The sequence below is a fragment of the Octopus bimaculoides genome, chromosome 18 (assembly GCF_046866305.1).
Source record: "Octopus bimaculoides isolate indiv1 chromosome 18, ASM4686630v1, whole genome shotgun sequence".
In the NCBI taxonomy this organism is placed as follows: Eukaryota; Metazoa; Mollusca; class Cephalopoda; order Octopoda; family Octopodidae; genus Octopus; species Octopus bimaculoides.
The window spans coordinates 852,155-871,918 of NC_142945.1; the positions used below are offsets into that span (position 1 = coordinate 852,155).

The 19,764-nt window shown below is 38.7% G+C and overlaps 1 protein-coding gene across 1 annotated transcript in view; it reads right to left on the reverse strand.

Moving 5' to 3' along the window:
- Window positions 1-296: 296 nt before the first annotated feature.
- LOC106874270 (myosin catalytic light chain LC-1, mantle muscle) overlaps window positions 297-19,764 on the reverse strand; it is a 28,905-nt gene continuing 9,437 nt past the window's right edge. Inside the window, exons 2-5 of the mRNA XM_014921933.3 lie at window positions 7,928-8,074; window positions 7,217-7,384; window positions 5,125-5,211; window positions 297-1,131 (exon numbers count right to left, since the gene is read on the reverse strand). Of these exons, the coding sequence (XP_014777419.1) occupies window positions 1,094-1,131; window positions 5,125-5,211; window positions 7,217-7,384; window positions 7,928-8,074 (440 nt within the window). The 3' untranslated portion in view covers window positions 297-1,093. The remainder of the gene's footprint in view (window positions 1,132-5,124; window positions 5,212-7,216; window positions 7,385-7,927; window positions 8,075-19,764) is intronic.

Sequence of the window (19,764 nt, forward strand, 5' to 3'; positions counted from 1 at the left end):
CAAAGTCGACCTCGGCAGAATTTGAAGTCAGAACGTAGAACACGTAGAATATTTGCAATATTCTACTTGTTCCACTCCTTATATTTTTGGATATATATGTGGTTGTGTTTTATTTTCGGCATTTACTCTCGTTTTTCTGTTACAAAATTCATTCTACGTTCGTAATTAGTAACATTGAAGGAGGGAGAGAGAGGAGAGAAGACCGAAAATAAGTGAGAAAGAGATAGAGTGATGGAGAAAGACTGGTGAGATATGAAAGTTCCCTAAAATAATAAATAGCAATATGAAACTTGAGATGAGCTTCAAATAATTTATTTCACCTTTAAAAATAGGTTTTTACTCCACATTATACATGCTTGTAATGTTTCATTTCTTTCCGGTTCTTAGTCGCTTCCATTCGGGTCAAAATAACCATTTGTTACCAGCATCTTCATACATAGTCTTTAAGTTCTTCAGAAATGCATTGATTCTTATTGTTGTGTTGCAAGTTTAGGTGTATGCATGTGTGTGTGTGTGTGTGTGTGTGTGTGTGTGTGTGTGTGTGTTTATGCGTATAGCTAGGTTTGATTTTAGCGCTCAAAAGTTTTTATTTTATTCTTTTCATTTACAAGATTAATAACGTTTTATATAAAAATCTAACTTTTACTTTATATAAAAATAGATATCAAAACTTATTAAAAGTGTAGTATTCGAAATCTGAAATAGGTTTACAATATTTAAAATAATTCCATATTCTCGTGATTCCTCATATTCAGGAATCTGTGAGGAATCAACGTTTTTCCTTTAAGTATATTTCCTGTCCATTTTAACAAATACGTTGAAGATTCCAAAGATTCATTAACTAATTAACAAAACATTAATTAAGATAATTAAATGCATTTCAACAAAATATATTAGCTTCCCGAGTTTTCTTTGTGTTGTATTTTCGTTTTGTTTTTTTTTTCTGTCATTGTCTTTTTACATATTTTGTTTTGATTCTCTGTGTGTAAATCAAGGAAGCTGCAATTTTGTGTTGGTATTTTTGCGAAAAATAAATTAAATAAGACACGCCAAAAAGGGAAATGGTAAGTGATGGTTGTGAGGGTCTGTGAGTCTAGGACTTTCCTCCAGACAGGACTCCGTTGATAAAATCTGAAAGGAGAACATTGTGTATATTCTAACAAACGTCTCTTCAATAATAAACACAGTCCGATATATTATAATGCACATTGTGCAATATGTATACCTACTGCAGTTACTAATGTCATTTTAGCAAAACATGCAGAGAAGAAGGAAGAAACAACAATTGATAAAAGTACAACATTTCTTGGTTTAAAAATACAGTTTCAGAGTCAGAGGTAGCAGTGTGTGTATATCGGTTTTGAATGTTGGCACAAGGCCAGCAATTTCGGGAAAGTGGGTAAGTCGATTAAATCGACCCCAGTGTTCAACTGGTACTTATTTTATCGACCCCAGGAGGATGAAAGGCAAAGTCGACCTCAGCGGAATTTGAACTCAGAACGTAATGACAGACGAAATGCTGCCAAGCACTTTGCCTGGCGTGTTAACGATTCTACCAGCTCGCCTCCTTCAGTGTATGTATATATATTATGCACTCATATACCTGTGTGTAGGCAGTAATATGTATATATGTACGTAATGATATGTATGGGTGTATACAGTAAAACGGATGTGCGTGTATACAGTGATATGTATTTGTAAGTCGCAGTAGGGTGTGGATGAAGGGCGTATTCTTTCTGTTGCAGGTAAAGGATTTTATGTTAATGTTTTAATTGTGTAAGGGCAGATATGGAGGGGGTGGGCTAGCGGGCAGACATACTCAAACTTATTTACACACACACACACACACACACACACACACATGCACACATACAGTATATATATATATATACAAGGGAAATAATTTATACATAATTTACATATGAAAACGTTGGCTATTCCAGTACAATACATGGTTCTTTTCTGCCCAACCAACTGAAACGTATCTTCTGGTGTTTGATGATTCAAAAAATAACAATGCTTTAGTAAAAGGCATGAACACCACAATATTGTACATTATTGTTTCTCTTCTTTATATGTAAGTTATGTATCTAATCATAGACAAATCATCATTGATGTTAGCAGGAAAATGGAGGTATTGATCTCTAAATTATTTCTGACATGTTAACTGCATCAGCTTCTTCTGCATTTCTTGTGTCCACAGTTTTAACGCACGCAAAACACACAACCAAAGTTTAACAGAAAAATCCTGTAATGCTGAAGAAAATCTTTTGTTGCCTGCAAATCAACAAATCAGATCAATAATCAGCGAATAGCTCTACGCTTGATCTGCCGTGTGTGACTGGAAAACGATGCAACAGTTTAGTGAAACAAATTCGCCATGTTCATCTAAAATGGATGATGTTAAAATGGCGGAACGCTTACTGAGCCTCGTTGTGAAACAGTAAGTCTTTCATCAGGGCTTACAAAAACAGTTTGTTTAGTTTATTGTGTACATATCCAAAAACGATAGCTACATAGTTTCACATTGACAGTTAATCTCTTTGAATCTTGCTTAACATTTCTAGTCTTTTCACCACAATATATATATTACCGTATTGATCTGCCCAGCAATATTCTCTCTTGTTTACATTAAACGACCAAACTGGGAATATTTATGTTCCTTTGAACATTGGCCAAAAATAAGTTAAACAGGTTGAAATTCACCGAAGGCTCCAGCGACCCCTGACACCTCCCCACTCCCACTATCTTCTTTATATCCTTCTCTTTTGTTTGTTTTTCTTTTCTTTCTGTGTTTCTTTCATTCTTTTCGCTCTTTCTAACTCCATCAGTACATTCATATACATACTTACACACACATAAACGCGCACACACGAACACACGAACACACACATACATACACATACACAAACACACATACATACATACATACACACATACATACATACATACATACATACATACATACATACATACATATACGTATGTATGTACATAATGTATGTATGTACAGACGTTGAGAGGAGAAAGAGAGAGACAGAGAGAGATAGAGAGAGACAGAGAGAAAAGGAAAGCGAACCGGATGAAAGGGAATCCCTACACATGCAGATGAATACGTATGTGTATGCGTCTGTGGTGAGCTATGCATGCTTATAAGCGTGTCCCAGTATATGTGTATGAGTACGTAACTGCATGTATATATGCGCGAGTGTGCGAGTGTCTGTGGTAACAGTCTGAGCGTTTGTACCGGTGTTCGAATGCATATACAGAAATTCCTTCACGTAGCTTTCAAGATGCTTTTGCATTGGTGAAACAAGTAATAATAACGATGATGATGATGATGGTGATGATGATGATGATGATAATGTTTTGGGTTTTATATGCGACGTAGCACAAGCAAATTACATATAGAAAATACGATTACAAAAGTTAATATTTCTACTTCCACCTGTATTTTACGGTGATCTTCTAGCATAACAATTACCGAGCATTACAATATATAGAAATGTGTGTGCGTGCGTGTGTGTGCGTGCGTGTGTGTGTGTGTGTGTGTATGTGCGTGTGTGTGTGTGTGTGTGTGTGTGTGTGTGTGGTATAAGGCATCGTGTTATCATATTTGAAAGAAAACGTAATCAATAAAAATGTGATCCTTAAATGATGACAACGATCATTATGAAAATAATCTCTTCTTGTAAAGAGATGCAGATGGATGGTGGTGGGGGGAGGTTTAGGGGAGACAACTACAAAATTTTAATTATCTAAAACGCTATCAAATATGGAATCCATTGTTGAATGAGTCTGAACTTGAGTAGAGTGGAGACAACACAGTTTGTTTCTATCATATTAGGCCTCATCACTGAAACTTGGACCAACAATGATTGCTAAATATTGGAGTAACTGGGAAGATATATAGGATTATAGAGAATGCGTATGGTATTACATGATTGAGTAAAATATTCATGGACGCCAGCTGCAAGAAAACCTAACAGTAAAGCAGTAATAGCAAAGCTGGCGTCCTTAATGTAGCAGAGATTTTCATAAACTTCTTGGACTTTCACAGATTATATAGAATGTGCGTTTTTCTATTTTAAGGACATTGTGGTGGTGGTATTTGAGAGAAATTTCTTTGCTACGTCTAGTATGTCGATCGACCACACACAGACGCCTCTTCAGTGGTTGGTGAGACACGATATCAACGAAAGAGATCACGGACATGCCCATAGCATCTATGTATGTATGTATGTATGTATGTATGTATGTATGTATGTATGTTTGTATGTATGTATGTATGTATGTTCGTATGTATGTTTGTATGTATGTATGTATGTATGTATGTATGTATGTATGTATGTATAACAACAAATTGATGCGTATAGGACGCACTTTTTCTCAAAAAACTCTGAAGGGATGCGGTTAATATACCCGTGTGTCGTTTATGCCATCAGGTACAGGAACTCAACTGTAAAGTTTTGAGAAGAAAGTTCTGAAACATTGTACAGTTATTATATACCGGATGGAATTTTAATTTGATATAAATTATCTAATCAAGTCAGAAATCTAATTTTCAGTATCATATTTAATCAGTAATGTCAGAATGTTTTAGCAATATTATAGTCCTTCAGCGGCGAGCTGGCAGAATGGTCAGAGCGCTGGGAAAAACTATTAGTGCCACTTCCTCCAGTTTTACGTTCTAAGTCCAAATATCGCCGCCGGTCGACTTTGCCATTCGTCCTTTCGGGTAGATAAAATAAGTACCAGTTGAACACTGGTGTCGCTGTAATCGATTTTCCTCCTCCCCCGAAATTACTGGCCTTGTCCCAAAATTTGAAATCAGTATTATAGTCCTTCAGCTATGTCACAATGAGCTAAAGTAATTCTTAACATGCTAGCTATGTCATACTATTCTAGTTTTATCATTACATACCGGCAAAGATGTGACTTATGTAATAAGCAACCCGTGTTATTAATGAATGTGTTGCCAAAATCAATCATATCATGATCAATCATATCATGATCAATCAACTGTATCCTAATCAAACTATTGCGAAATAATCAATCGGCTGTTTCGCAATCAATCGCTTATGTCATAATCAGTCAATGAAAAGAGATAAACAGGTTCCTTACCTTCATATTTCACGTTGCCGTCAATATTTTCTCGTAAGTCTGTAAACTGGAAGATTTCATTCACCTCACGATCTAAAAGTCTTTCACCTGTTGGAAAGAAGTTTAAATAAATATACACACATATTGAGTGTGTGTCGATAGGCAGACATACATGTGTGTGTGTGTGGATAGACAGATAGACAGACTGACGGACAGACAGACAGACAGACAGACAGACAGACAGACAGACAGACAGACAGACAGATAAATAGATAGATAGATATTAACATACCTCGATAAAGTATAAGTATTCTTAAAACCAGTAACGATCATGATAAGTTTATGCGCTAATTTAAATAAATAACTGAACACAATTAATGCTGGGGACATTATTAGATAGTTAATTATGTGCTCAGAAAAGAACGGCAATAACTCGAATTATATTTTGATCAATTTAACCATCATGGGAAATAACTCAGGTTGGATTTGAGTAGCAAAATCTGTCTATCTGCCTCTCTCAATCTCTCTCACTCTTTCTCTCTCACTCTTTCTCTCTCTATCCTACTTTCTCTTTCGGTATTAAAACTTAATACTGACAAAGGCACCCGTTAATTGCAGTATGCTCCTGCCCCAACAAGTGCATCACTATAGCCTTGACTCTTAAGCACTAATAAATATGACGTGGCCCTGTTTAACAATGAGGTGTCCTAGGTAATAAACTCAATGTGGTTCTGCTAACGTGACGCGAACTGTTGGCTTCGAAGTTCAAAAATCTTCAACATTCTCCACGACAAAAACAAGTTTGAATGAAATATTGACAAGAGTTATTCCCCTTGCTCTACCTCTACTGTTACTAACATAATCTTTCCAGTAATTCGTTTATTTCCGTATTTTTATGACTGTCATTGTTTATTTCGGAGATGCACTTGCATAGCAAGTGACTTGAGTTGAGATCGTGTGCTGAAACGAAAACAATTGCAGCGCGGAAGATGTTTGTAAGCCGTTTAAGAACACACAAAAATCGTTGTCAAAATATTTTTGTCGCTTTGAGACTGCGACCTGTTCACTGACAAATTTTCGCGCTGCAACACGAAGCTTTGTCTGTTTCAAACGGCTTACAAACATCTTCCACGCTGCAATTGTCATTGTTTATTAGTTTTGTTTTTTTTAAAGGCAGGTGTGTAGTAGAATCGGTAGAGAGCCACATTGATTGCTTCGAGCTCCGTTGTTAATTTTACCATCGGTGATCATTGTTGGGAGCAGTAATCTAAACGACAGAGGATTATCAAGGTTTCCTGTTCTCTCGTTCTGAAAGTTCTAAGGACCCATCTGGCCAACCGGCTGCAATTTATTGTCAACTTAGTAATATGCACCTGGGAAAATACATCTAATTAGCTTGTATACACGCACACACACACACACACACACACACACACACATGTATATATATATATATATATATATATATATATATATATTTATAAAAAAGAAGTTTGAAAACGCCACTATATAAAATAAATTTTAATTTATAATTTTCTCAGAGATATTTTACATGTTTCGGTTCTTGAAAAAACGAACCTTATCAAAAATACATATTTAAAAAAAAATTGTAATTAAAAGAAAAGTTTATAATTGTTTCATACTGGTGTCAACATAGTCCACGTGGGAGCATTTTTTGTGTGGGGACATAATGGCTGTCTCGTGCGTTGACTTGAATCGTTGGTTGTAGTAGTAGAAGTGACCGTGTTGGTAATGGTAAACGGGAGTGACCTCCACACACAAAAAAATCGGTCCTACGTGGACTATGTTGACACCAATAAGAAACAATTATGAACTTTTCTTTTAATTACAATTTCTTTTTTAAATATGTATTTTTGATAAGGTTCCTTTTTTCAAGAACCGAAACATGTAAAATATCTCTGAGAAAATTATAAATTAAAATTTATTTTATATAGTGGCGTTTTCAAACACATATATACATATATATATCATAAGAAGGACTTAATTCCCACTTCCTGCACCAGAATACGATGTTTCGCTGCTCGAGAAACCTCAATTCAAGATCTTTTATTCCCACTGTCAGTGTAGCGTAGACCAGGGTTTGTTTACTCACCACTTGTTGTTAGAATCTGACGAAGTTCGGCAACCGAAACATAACCTAATCCTTCTCGGTCGTGACTCTTGAAGGCTTCGATGAAATCCTTAAATGTTCCAGTGTCTGTTTCCTTTTTCACCGATTCGAAGCAGGCCAAGAACTCGGCATACGTCAACTGCTTCTCTCCTACGAAAAAGAAAAAATACAAGAAAAAGAGGTATTTTTAAAGAAATATTCTGTGTTTTTTATTGAGTTTTGGGGAAGGTTCTGAGCCCATAGCCTTCGTAGGTTCTGTCAGAATGGTGACATGGAAGAAATGAACAAGTGTGGAGAAGAACCTCGACAGAGGGAAGACTCACATGAGTTTAAAATACAGGATGAATATGTAGCGGAGACTGACAAAGGGTGGGAAGAATAGAAGAGGAAACGAGTTGGTGAAGTGCCTGAGGAGCACTGAGGGACGACCAATGGCCGAGGATCAGAAGGGTCCACAGGAGAATGATCCAGAGGTGGGTGGGGTGGGGGCGAGGAAAGCATCAGAGAATCTCTGTGTGTGTGTGTGTGTGTGTGTGTGTGTGTGTGTGTGTGTGTGTGTGTGTGTGTAAATGTGCTTTGATATGTGAATGTGTAGCTGTGCTTGTATATATATATGTGTAGATGTGTGTGTGAGAGAGTAAATGTGCATTTGAATGTATATGTACAGGTGTGTGTGTGTGATGTTCATCTTACCTGCTTTTTTGGTGCCGCCATGTTTCCTGGCCAATTCCTGTGTGGGATTGAGACCCACACAACGAAGTAAGTCTCCAACTTTAACAGCATCAATCAATCCGTCTCTGCCATCCCAGAAATCGAACAGATCGAACACATCCTGTACCTCTGCAGAATTGAAAGACAGAAAGAATGAAGAAAAACAAATTAATTAGAAATGTCACTTGAACCACAATAATTATATTTTATTATCACAGTTATAAAGACGAAGAGAATTAAGATGCAGTGGCGTTCATCACTTTTTAACATTAATTTCACTTTGAAAATATGAAATTCCACGCAGAGATGTTCTCACTCAGCCAAGTATGATGTCACTCACTCAGAGCTGTTGGTTGGTATTGAACCCACCAGCACATAACTCATGTAGCGAGACTTCATAAATAGCAACATCCTGGTTTCAATGCTTCGTGGAGTTCCATCTAAAATGTATGGTCTTCGACTCAATGACTGCTGCCACGTGAACTCACACTCCGAGGCTGAACGGTCTCGATGAAACTAAGGTCAGAATTACGAGAACTTGGTTTTGGGAATACAGAAAGGTGAACTCTGAAAAGGTTTTACGAGGTTCCTCTTGACTGAGGGGGCGACATGAATCAACGATTCTATGGAAGTACAGAAGCAACACAATGCTATCTATGGATATCTATAGAGGCAGATAGAACTCGTTCCGGTGTCTTTCTATGGAGATATAAACAAGTGTGTATGAAAGTTTACTGAGATGTAAATCATTTCAAGAGGATGTCAGTGGAGATATCAACAATTCTATAAAGCGTCTCTAACAACTGAGATACATAAGCCACTCCATAAGAATCTCTCTCACTCTCCCTCCCCCCTCTCTCTCTCCCTCTCTCTCTCTCTCTCCCTCTCTCTCTCTCCCTCTCTCTCTCTCCCTCTCTCTCTCTCTCTTTGCAGATAGAAATCTAGTGAAATGCTTCATAACATGAAATATGTTACCAAATTGTTTATATAATATTCCTTGCTAAACAACCTCCGCTCTCTCTCTCTCTCTCTCTCTCTCTCTCTCTCTCTCTCTTTCTTTCTCTTTCTCTCTCGTGTAAAGAAATCTGGTTTCTTGAACGAATTCAAGATCAATATATGTGTTTATGCTTTTGATGACTCTTAGTGTGTGCGCGCGTGTGTGCGTTTACTTGTGTAAAATAACGTGAAATGTTTCTTGGTTTAGAAAATATGATTCGACTTCCAAGATTGCAATCTTCCTTTACATCCGGTATGTCAAGATGACATTATTACAGGGGGAGAAAACAGCAATCGCGCCTCCATTTAACACACACGATTTAAATGGCCGACTGTCGGTTTGTGTGAGTGTGCGCATGTGTGTGTGTGTGTGTGTGTGTGTGTGTGTGTGTGTGTGTGTATACGCGTGCGTGCGTGCATTTGTGAGTGTAACGCGTGTACGTATATGTATGTATATGTATATATTTATATCTATCTTTACGTGTATATATATATAACAGATGTTTTCACTTAGTCTATCGAAAGTTGCCTACTTTTCATAATTATCTGAGTCTAGTGCCACCTCGTGGCACGTTATAGCACCTTGAGGAACTTTGTGACACTTGCTGGCACCTCATGGCACCTACTGACACTAACTGATATCTATTAGCACCTTATAGCATCTACACCTGCCAGGCGCTCTGTCGGTAGCTTTGATCTAGCTATTTGCCTAATGAGCGCCATATAAGACAGTAAACCAGCCAAATTTTGAAACATTCAGAATTAACTCCATCAAAAATAAACAAATTGTAAATAAAGAAGATAAAAACATAAATCTAGCAGAGTTTTTCCTAATCCATTTTTAAAATTCCAATATCTCTGAGAATTGGCAATAGTTTATAGAGGCCGCACGCAGTTTATTATTGAAAATGACACCAAAACATTAATCTGCTGCCAAGATATCAACCGCCTGCTTACTTTCGAAAACATAAGCAGCTTTCAGAGATATCCTGCCATTCTTTCGTTTCTTTATTGCTGTCTTTGTACTCTCCTTGCCTGACTTCAAGCTATCAGAAAGGCCAATTAGCGTTATTATCTTTGGCGTGAAGGGCGCTCCGTTGGCAGTAGCCTTAAAGCGTCAGATAAAATGTCTTGCGGTGTTTATTACGACGCTATACATTCTAAGTTCAAATCGTACCGAAGTCAGTTTTGCTTTTCATTTCTCTGGACTCAATAAAATAAAGCACCCGTCAAAGGTTGGGATTGGTTTAGCCCTCACTCCCGCCAGATTACGAACCTTTATTATCGTCGGTGTTCTGGGGTCGTGAGCAAAATAGAGTTCAGCTGTGTAACAGCTGAACTCCTGGTGATACATGCACAGGTAAATCTGTATTCAAGCATTCTTATTCACGTGCATGTTCTTTTATTCTTTTACTTGTTTCAGTCCTTTGATTGCGGTCATGCTGGAGCACTGCCTTTAGTCGAACAAATCGACCCCAGGACTCATTCTTTATAAACCTACTACCTATTCTATCGGTATCTTTTGCCGAACCGCTATGTTACGGGAGCGTTTAAAGAAAAGGAAGAACGCATTGGACAATATAGTCTTCGATATACATCAAAAGACAGAGTTTTCATAGCAAGAACAGTCTTTCCTTCTGGCAACTCAGTTTTGCCTCGGTGCTTAAATATGGTCCAGCCATGTTTGTGGCTTTAATGTAAACAATGTTGCTGTTCTATCATCGAAACCATTTCTTAGACTTATTGGGATTGAACAAAGACTGAAATTCCCAAAAAACGACCTTCAAAGAGAATATTTTTGATTACATAGTATTCAAACACTTCTGCTGTATTCCAGAGCAAGGAAACACAAACCGGTTAAACTTTAAACCAATCAACAAGGACTAAATTTCTCCGCAAATTCTGGTAAACTTTAATGGAGATGGAACCATAAAACATCTCTAAAATATAGACATGAGTAAATTATTTCAATGGATTTTAAGGCGGTGAGCTGGAAAATCTGTTAGCATGCCGGACAAAATGCTTAGTGGGTTTTCGTCTGTCAATACGTTCTGAGCTCAAATATCGTCGAGGTCGAACATGTCTGTCATTCTTTCGTGGTTGATAAAATAAAGTACCAGTTGAGTACTTGATTCAATGAAATCGACTTTACCTCCTCCTCCTCCTCTCCTCACCAAATTTCAGGTTTTGTTTCTATCGTGGAAAAGATTATTACAATTATCTCCCTTTTTCAAGCTAGACGTCATCTTTTAAACAGTTTCTGATCCTCGAAATGGCACAAGAGTAATCCAGGCTTGGCATTACCCTCATCTTGAGTCACTCCCGCTCATCCCCCCACCACAACCGAATTTGGATGGCCCTAAAGGGACTTCTTTCACTTTGACTCCCTCCTACCCGGGTAACTAGAAGTGCCCCGAAACGATCTGTTCAACGTCACCTCTTCCTCGATTAAGACTAAGGAACTATTTACGAAACGAGGTCATCACCCTAGACATTTGCAGAAGATAAGCAAAATGGCAAAGAACAGAGACACACAGACACACAGACAATTTTACATACAAGCATACCGACATCAAACACATACACACACACGGACGTAAACAGGTAGACATGCAGGTAGATTACATACACCCCTCCACACACACACAGATACATACACTCACAGAAAGGAGCAGACATATTCCCATGCACACCAGACGCCACACACCCAGACAAAGACAGACATAAACAGACCCTCTCCCTCCCCAACACCTAAGTATATATATATATATATTTATATATATATATATATATATATATATACACACAATGATATACACAATGCCTGTATGTTTACAGGAAGAAGGTAAAGTGGCAAAACTATTTCTTCCTGGTTTCCTTTAAAACACCGGCACACACACATTATATATATATATAAATGTGTGTATATATATATATATATATATACTCGCCATATATATATATATATATATATATATATATATATATATATATGGCGAGTGTGGGAGGGAAACGTTTTGGTTAAAAGCCAAGAGATAATACTGATGATGCGACATGAAGAAAATGTGTGTCTGTGTGTCTATGAATGTTATGTGTTGCATATGTGTGTATGCATGTATATGTATGTGTATGCATGTATGTGTTTGTGCATGCATGTATGTGTTTGTCTGTCTCTGTGTGTGTTGGTTTGCGCGCGCACGCGAGCGTGTGCGTGTATGCATAGGTGAAGGGGATGGTGGTGTACATAGCTATAGGTATACGTCCGCGCGAGTGTATACGCGTGTTAATACGCTTGTCTATATTGTAGATAGCAATGTGTGAATGTGTGCACACGTCCGTTTATTTGTTTGCCTGTATACATGCGTGCACGCGCATGTAGGTACGTGTGTGTGTGTGTGTGTGTGTGTGTGTGTGTGTGTGTGTGTGTGTGTGTGAAGAGAGTGAGAAAGAGAGAATGAGGAAGTATTATCTTTCTCTCTTAATGAAATAAAAATAATAGTGAATTATTTTACTCTTAATAATGATGATGATGATGATGATGATGATGATGATGATGATGATGATGATGATGATGATAATTGTCCAGTAAATCAGAAATTCTCACGTTGAAATTACTTTAGAATGTTTTTGCTGTGTATGTGAGTGTGTGATGGGAGGTGTTAATATTTTAAAAATTAATTGCAATGTGGCTATCTTCAATGTAAGGTTTGTCTGTCTGAACGCGCGTGAAACTATTGACATCACATTGTCATTGCAGACAGAGCCACCGCAAACCATGACAATCACAGATGCTGCCATCTATAATAAGCCAGGCTTCGTCAATAAAGAACAAAAACAAAAAAGCCAACAGAATTGATCTCCATATAGAGACACAGACAAAGTTCTTAGTTTTTTGTAGGACAACAAAGGAATAACATGTGACGTCATACAGCATACGACATGTCACAATTTTGTTTATTTTGCGTGCTTAGCCGCTGCGAAATTGACGTGTCCAATGGTGAGTGTGTCTGTGCGCGCTTGTGATCACGGCTGGTGGGGTGCGTGTATGGTGTGTGGTTGTATATGTATCCATGTATGTATGTATATGTACACATATATATGTATGTGTGTGTGTGTGTGCATGCATACATATATATGTATGTGTATGTGTGTGTGCATGCATACATACATGAATGCATACACAACCACACCGTGCGCCAATCTCTGTTTTTTTTCTCGCTCTATCTCTCTCTCCACACACACACACACACACACACACACACACACACACACACACACACACACACACACACACACATATTTATGCAGAGAGATTGGCAAACTGAGAGACAGATAATCTGACATGTATGGTGCTTGCCAATATATCAATATGACGACACTGGAAGATTCCAAGTCATGAACGGGCGAGACAACGCACCCCAAATTCCACTCAGGGGTGATGGACAATGATGTTTCGCCATTTTGCGGCTTATCAGCTTGACGTCCCTGAACCGAATCAGAGATGATTCATATCGCCAGTCCACGACTTATACGCATATAGTGTGAAAACTATGTGCTGATATGCTCGGATACTGCATATGGAAGAATAAATTCAAATGTGGAATAGAAGCAGCGATATTATAGTCAACATTATCGACCACATATACATAATGTATATACTCTGTGTATTTGCAGCTAGGCCGTGGACTAGCGTTCTATTCACTTCCGGTTCGGTTCGAGTACGTGAAGGTGATAAGCCACAAAGATGGTGGAACATCGATGTCCAACAATCGGGAATGGGATTTCGGGTGAGTGGGGTATATGTATGTGTGGTGTGTATATATGTGTCTATATGTATGTGTGTTTGTGCGTGTGTGTGTTGGTGCGCGCGCGTATGTATGTACATATGTATGCATGCTAGTATGTATGTATGTATGTATGTATGTATGTATGCGTGTATATGAGTGTGAGTGTGCAAGGGCGCGTGTGTGTGTGCATCTGATGAACGTGACTGAATCGGCGTTAGCATATCGCGAGTAGAATTAGATGGGTATACCATAAAAGGGGGGGGCGATGTGGTGGGCGATGGGATGGTGAATACCCGGATGGCAGATGGACAGTGGATGAGGCGCAGAATAAATATTTATGTTAGAAAAGAAACTGGCATGGAAGAGTATCAGTGATGTGAGGAGAGGGAGGAGGGAAGTAGGTATAGGTGGGAGGGAAGAGAGAAAAATGGGAAGGTGCGAGGAAGATGAAGAGTGCAAAAAAAAAAAAGAGGAAGGTGAGGCAAGAAAGTCGGTATTTACCGTTTATGGAGAATTTAGTTTGTTCAAAAATGTAAAACTGATAAGAAATTGTGAAAAAGAATGAAATTCTTCAGCACATGTCTGCGATATACGGGAATATCTGAGATAAAATGTCGCCATTTTAGTTTGATAAGACATTTAGTTACTGAAATCAGAGGGTTGATCCTGGTAGTTATGTGTTGTGTGTGGGTGTGCGTGTGTGTGTGTGTGTGTGTTTGTGTGTATGTGTGTGTGTGTGAGTGTGTTTATGCGTATATATGCATATATACTTATGCGCAAGCATACACACACTTGCGCGCGCACGTATTCGAGATCGTATTGAATTCTACACAGCGGCTAATCTTTCAATATTTATCGCAACACCAAATATGCAAAACTTTTATATATACCCATACATACGCACGCGCGCGCGGGGACACACACACACACACACACACACACACACACACACACACACACACACACACATATGCACATCGCACGCAGACATATGTATATATGTTTGTATATTTACGCACGCATATATATACATGTACGTGTCTATGTAAGCGTGCGCATATGTATGGGCCTGTATCGACACATTACTAATGCTATCATTATTACTATGATTATCAGTATTATTATTATTATTATTATTATTATTATTATTATTATTATTATTATTAGCAAAGAGATTTCTTTAGAAAACAACAGAATAGAAAATAAAACTAGTTAGTAAGTTAGAAGAAGCACATAAAAGTGGGATTGCAAAGGACGTGCCAGCGGCGCGTATGGCGCTCGACCATTTCTCCGACGTAAAACATGAAAGCAGTACTATCCGATCTAGGGAGCGTGTCTTGAAACACGAAGGCTCAAAAGCCGTTGGTTGGGACGGAGAGCGGAGGCACAGCATGAAAACAAATCTAGGATTCGCTCTCTGGCGGACCGCAGTGGTCATGTGCCCTCCGATTCCAAACAGATGAGCGCAGTCTTTCGACAGTATTTCGCCGACCTCTTTTCAAGAGGCAGGCACTTGTTGTCGGTAGTATAGTTGGGGATGCACAAACCTGTGCGATTGCCGGTATATCTAGCCACGACAATCTCCACCTCATGTGATACATCGTAGAATGGGTCGGGAATAGATCAGGCTTTGAAGGGGCTCTGGTCAAAGCATTTGACAGGGTGGACCATCGCTATCTGGTTTCTGCCCTAAAAGCTGTCGGTTTCGGCCCCGTCTTCAGAGGCTGGATCACCACAATATATAGTGGCATCTGCTCGGTTGTCAAATTGAATGGCCACCTCTCGGAACTTTTCAGTATTGAACACTCGATATGCCAAGGATACCCCCTAGGTATATATATATATATATATATATATATATATATATATATATATATATATATATATATATGTACACATGCATATATGGGTACACGACGTCACCAATGGTGCAAACAACGTGTAATACGTAAACAAACGAGGGAAAAACGAATGAAAAACGAGTGAAATACGTAAACAACGAGAAAAAAAAAAGGAAAACAGGACAAGTTAACCAAGAGAAAGGACCTTTATCAGTTGCCAGCTGTCTATCTACTCCTTATTTCGAGCATTCAACGACATTTCACTCGTTTTTCTCTCGGCAAGAATGACCCTTGACCATTTCTTCATTGTTGGAGCTAAGGTCAGTATTGCGGGGGTGGAATGTTGGTGTTTGTTAGGTCAATGTTACGATGCCAAATCTGCAGCTAGAGAACATTTACAAATCTTATCAGTTATTTGCTTCATAAAAAAAATTAAAAAATCTGATATCATCCTCTTTATTACCAGACTTGCTAATGTTATTCAAAATTAGCTTTTCTTAGTTGCATATAAATTGTACATTTTAGAGCTATTAATGATGAATTGGCTTCTCTCTAGAATTTTCCACTTGATATCAAAGTCAGTATCATGCATCTTTAAGTGCCGAATGTAACTCGAGAATGCTGTATTCTTCCTGTCTGTGTCTGAAGGATGATATATGACTGAAGTAATGATGCTTAAGCAGACACTCGTAGAAATCATAATAAAGAGAAAGGAAGAAACATGCTCCGCATATTTGCATACAACCGAATCCACTTAACAGACTTTTAAACACAATCCTGTTCCGGACACGTTCCAATTATAAACGGTTGAATAGCTGAACGTCCGGCCCACAACCAACAAACTTGGCACCTGTAACTCAGTAAACACCACGAAAACGCAAACTTTGTAGCGTTTTCCTTGGATTGCTTTTCTACTTTTTCTGCCACCCACTGCTTCGCTAAATGGTTCAATGAGTGGATTAGTTACATGCAGATTACCAGACTGTAAACACTGTCGTTTTCTTTATGCGTTGCTCGCTCTATTGAGTAGATCAGCTGCGCATGCGTGGATAAGTTAATGCAATGAACAAGAATATATCATTAAATAATGACGGTCTAAAAGCTAATCAAGGCTATGGAATGTGACAGCACATTGAGTAAAACAGCTACAATGATGACAATAGCTTAAAGCGGATTAGCTTGAGGTGAATCAGTTTCATGGAATGACAAAGAGCCACACGTTTCAGTCTAACATGGGATATACTAACGACGTACATTCAAAGGATGATGCGAGTCATCTGAAATATAACACATCTCTGTGAGTGTATGTGTCCATGTGTGTATTATGCGAGTATATATATATATATATATATATATATATATATATATATATATATATATATATATATATATATCCTTTGCATCCCTCCTATGTTCTCTTTTGGCTTAATTTCTACAGTTGGATGCCCTTTTTTTAGATCAACCTCTTTATGTTGCTTGTAGCCTACATTTTATCGTTACACCAGCGCGAGAGAGGCTGTCCTCGACAAGACAACACACACGCACACACACACACACACACACACACACACACACACACACACACACACACACACACACACACACGTGTGTGTATATGCGTGTACACATGCGTGTGTGTTTGTACGTATGCATTATATATTTACAAACATATAACATTTATAAATTGATTCTCACATATTCACATATATACACAAGCAACTGCCACCCGCATTGCTATCCTCATCGCTACTAGCATTCACAACCACCACCCCCAACAACACCACCACCACCAACAACAACAACACCCTCCGCCACCACAGCCACCACCACCACCACGACTCTCTCTCCTCTTCTAAATTCATTATTTTTGTCTCTGGTTATTGCTGTTGTTAATTTTGTTGTGAATATTTTTAGGAAAGAGAATAAAGAATGTATTGAGGTTAGATAACCTTAATACAGTACATGTGTGTGTGTGTGTGTGTGTGTGAAAGAGAGAGAGAGAGAGAGAGAGAGTGTGTGTGTGTGTGTGTGTGTGTAACACAGAAGAGTCTATTGTATAACAGTGTAACTTTGTGTTTGCAATTGAGGGCTAAGATATTTGAGATCAAGCTGTTATTTCAAGTGGATCAAGCCACACCGTCTTCAGAGGTAATGACAGTAGTTGCGAGATGACTGAGGAGGTAAGTTAATGGATTTGAAATGGCATGCTCTGAGTTCAAATCTAGTGTTAACGGTCTAATGTCGATTTGTACAAAGAAATAAAATAAAACAATACAAAACAACTTTACATGGCATAAGACAACCTGTCTGCCTGATATAGATGGACTGTGGTCAGTCTAGGAATCTCCACTCTCAGACCAGAGTCCATCTTTCTGCAAGGAACAGAGGACCGTTAGCCACTCAAAGAATGTGTGTGTGTATGTGTGAAAAAGCGAGCCTTTCTGTGCGAAGTCCTTCGCGATATTTTTTCTGCATCAAGTTATTAACACTTCCTTGTCGCTCTCGCCATTAGAAACGTGGTGAATCAGTGGTTGGTCCATTGGAAATCGGTAAATCTACGACGCCTAAATTCACTTCTGGCGATACAAGATAAATTAATAAGTTTATGGTGAAAACAACACTTTCTCCTGAACCGTGGCGACAAAACAAGGTTACGCGAGGAAACGAATAAATGCCATGGGAAATATAGCAGGGACAAAAGTACACGAGGTATGTTGTAAAGTTGCGAAACAGGTGTAGAGTTTGTCGTCAAAACTAGTTCCTGCTGCTGCTGCTGTTGGCGTGGAATTATAAAGACAGTAAAATGTATTTAAATATGAATTTGTTTATAGCAAAATGTATGTCTTTGAAACTACTGCTACTCTTAAAGTGCAATTGTAAAGCTAGCATAATGTATGCCAGCAAAACCGCAGCCGCTGTTGTTGTTGTTGTTGTTGTTGTTGTTATCGGGTTGTTGTAAAGCTAGCATCGTGTGTGCGTCGTACAAACTATTGTTGCTGAACTGACTGAATCGTGGGAAAAGATGCTTTGCAATTTTTCTTTCGGTTCTTTATATTCTGTGTTCAAATCTTACTAGGGATCAAATTTGCCTTTCATCGCTCTGAGGTCGATAAAATAAAGTACCACTTAAATGCTAAGGTTAACGGTATCAGCTAACCATCTCTCCCTCAAAATGCTGGCCTTGTGCCAATATCATGATCATCGTCATAGATAATAATGCTTTCGACTAGAGGTATGAGGCCTAAAATGTGTGGGGAGAGGGCAGGTCGATTGTATTGACTCCAGTCTTCGACTGGTACTTATTGGTCCCGAAACGATGAAAAGCAAAGTCAACTTCAGAGGAATTTGAACTCAGAATGTAAAGCCAGACATTCTACTAGCGCGCCGCCTTAATAATAATAATAATAATAATAATAATAATAATAATAATAATAATAATAATAATAAGAAGAAGAAGAAGAAGAAGAAGAAGAAGAAGAAGAAGAAGAAGAAGAAGAAGAAGAAGAAGAAAAATACAGTTCAAGGGAGAAGTGGGTGTGTTGAACAATGATGAATATACAATGAATAACAATAACAATTAACAAGAAAATTCTAACAACAAAAGCCCCCAATAGGGAGGGGGGTTCTACACAGATCCAACCAAGGCACCCCACACAACCTGGTCGCTCCGACCGCCAAGAGCACTTCAGGCAGGCACCCCTCTTCCTCTCAACCGTTCTGATGTTCAGAGTAGGCCCATTCACACGAGCCATCCTCGCCACATTCATCCACGTTTCAAGAAAAATACTGGGGTACGGAGCAGAACTCCCTTCTCTTCCCTCTCTTTACTTTTCAAGTGATAAGGGATTGGTCGAAGAGGAAAGTATCTGTCTTCAGTCCTTTCCATCTCGTCCACCACTCTACCTCCTTCGACATGGCCACCAGACAGAGGAAAACTGCATTTAACTTCCCGGCCAAAGGAAGGTGTCGGGGTGATCTTCATTTTGGACTCGGCTGAGAGCGAATCCGTCCTACACGCGACAACAGCTGTTCGACAAAGCACCACACATCAGTAATGCACGGACACTGGACGAGTGCATACAAGATGGTTTCGTCGCTCTGCGCACACCTCGGACGGGTCTGTCTGATAGCACTTCCGTGTCTGTAGAGCTGGTCTCGAACCGGCAGAGCACCCTGGTGGCACTGCCAGGGATTT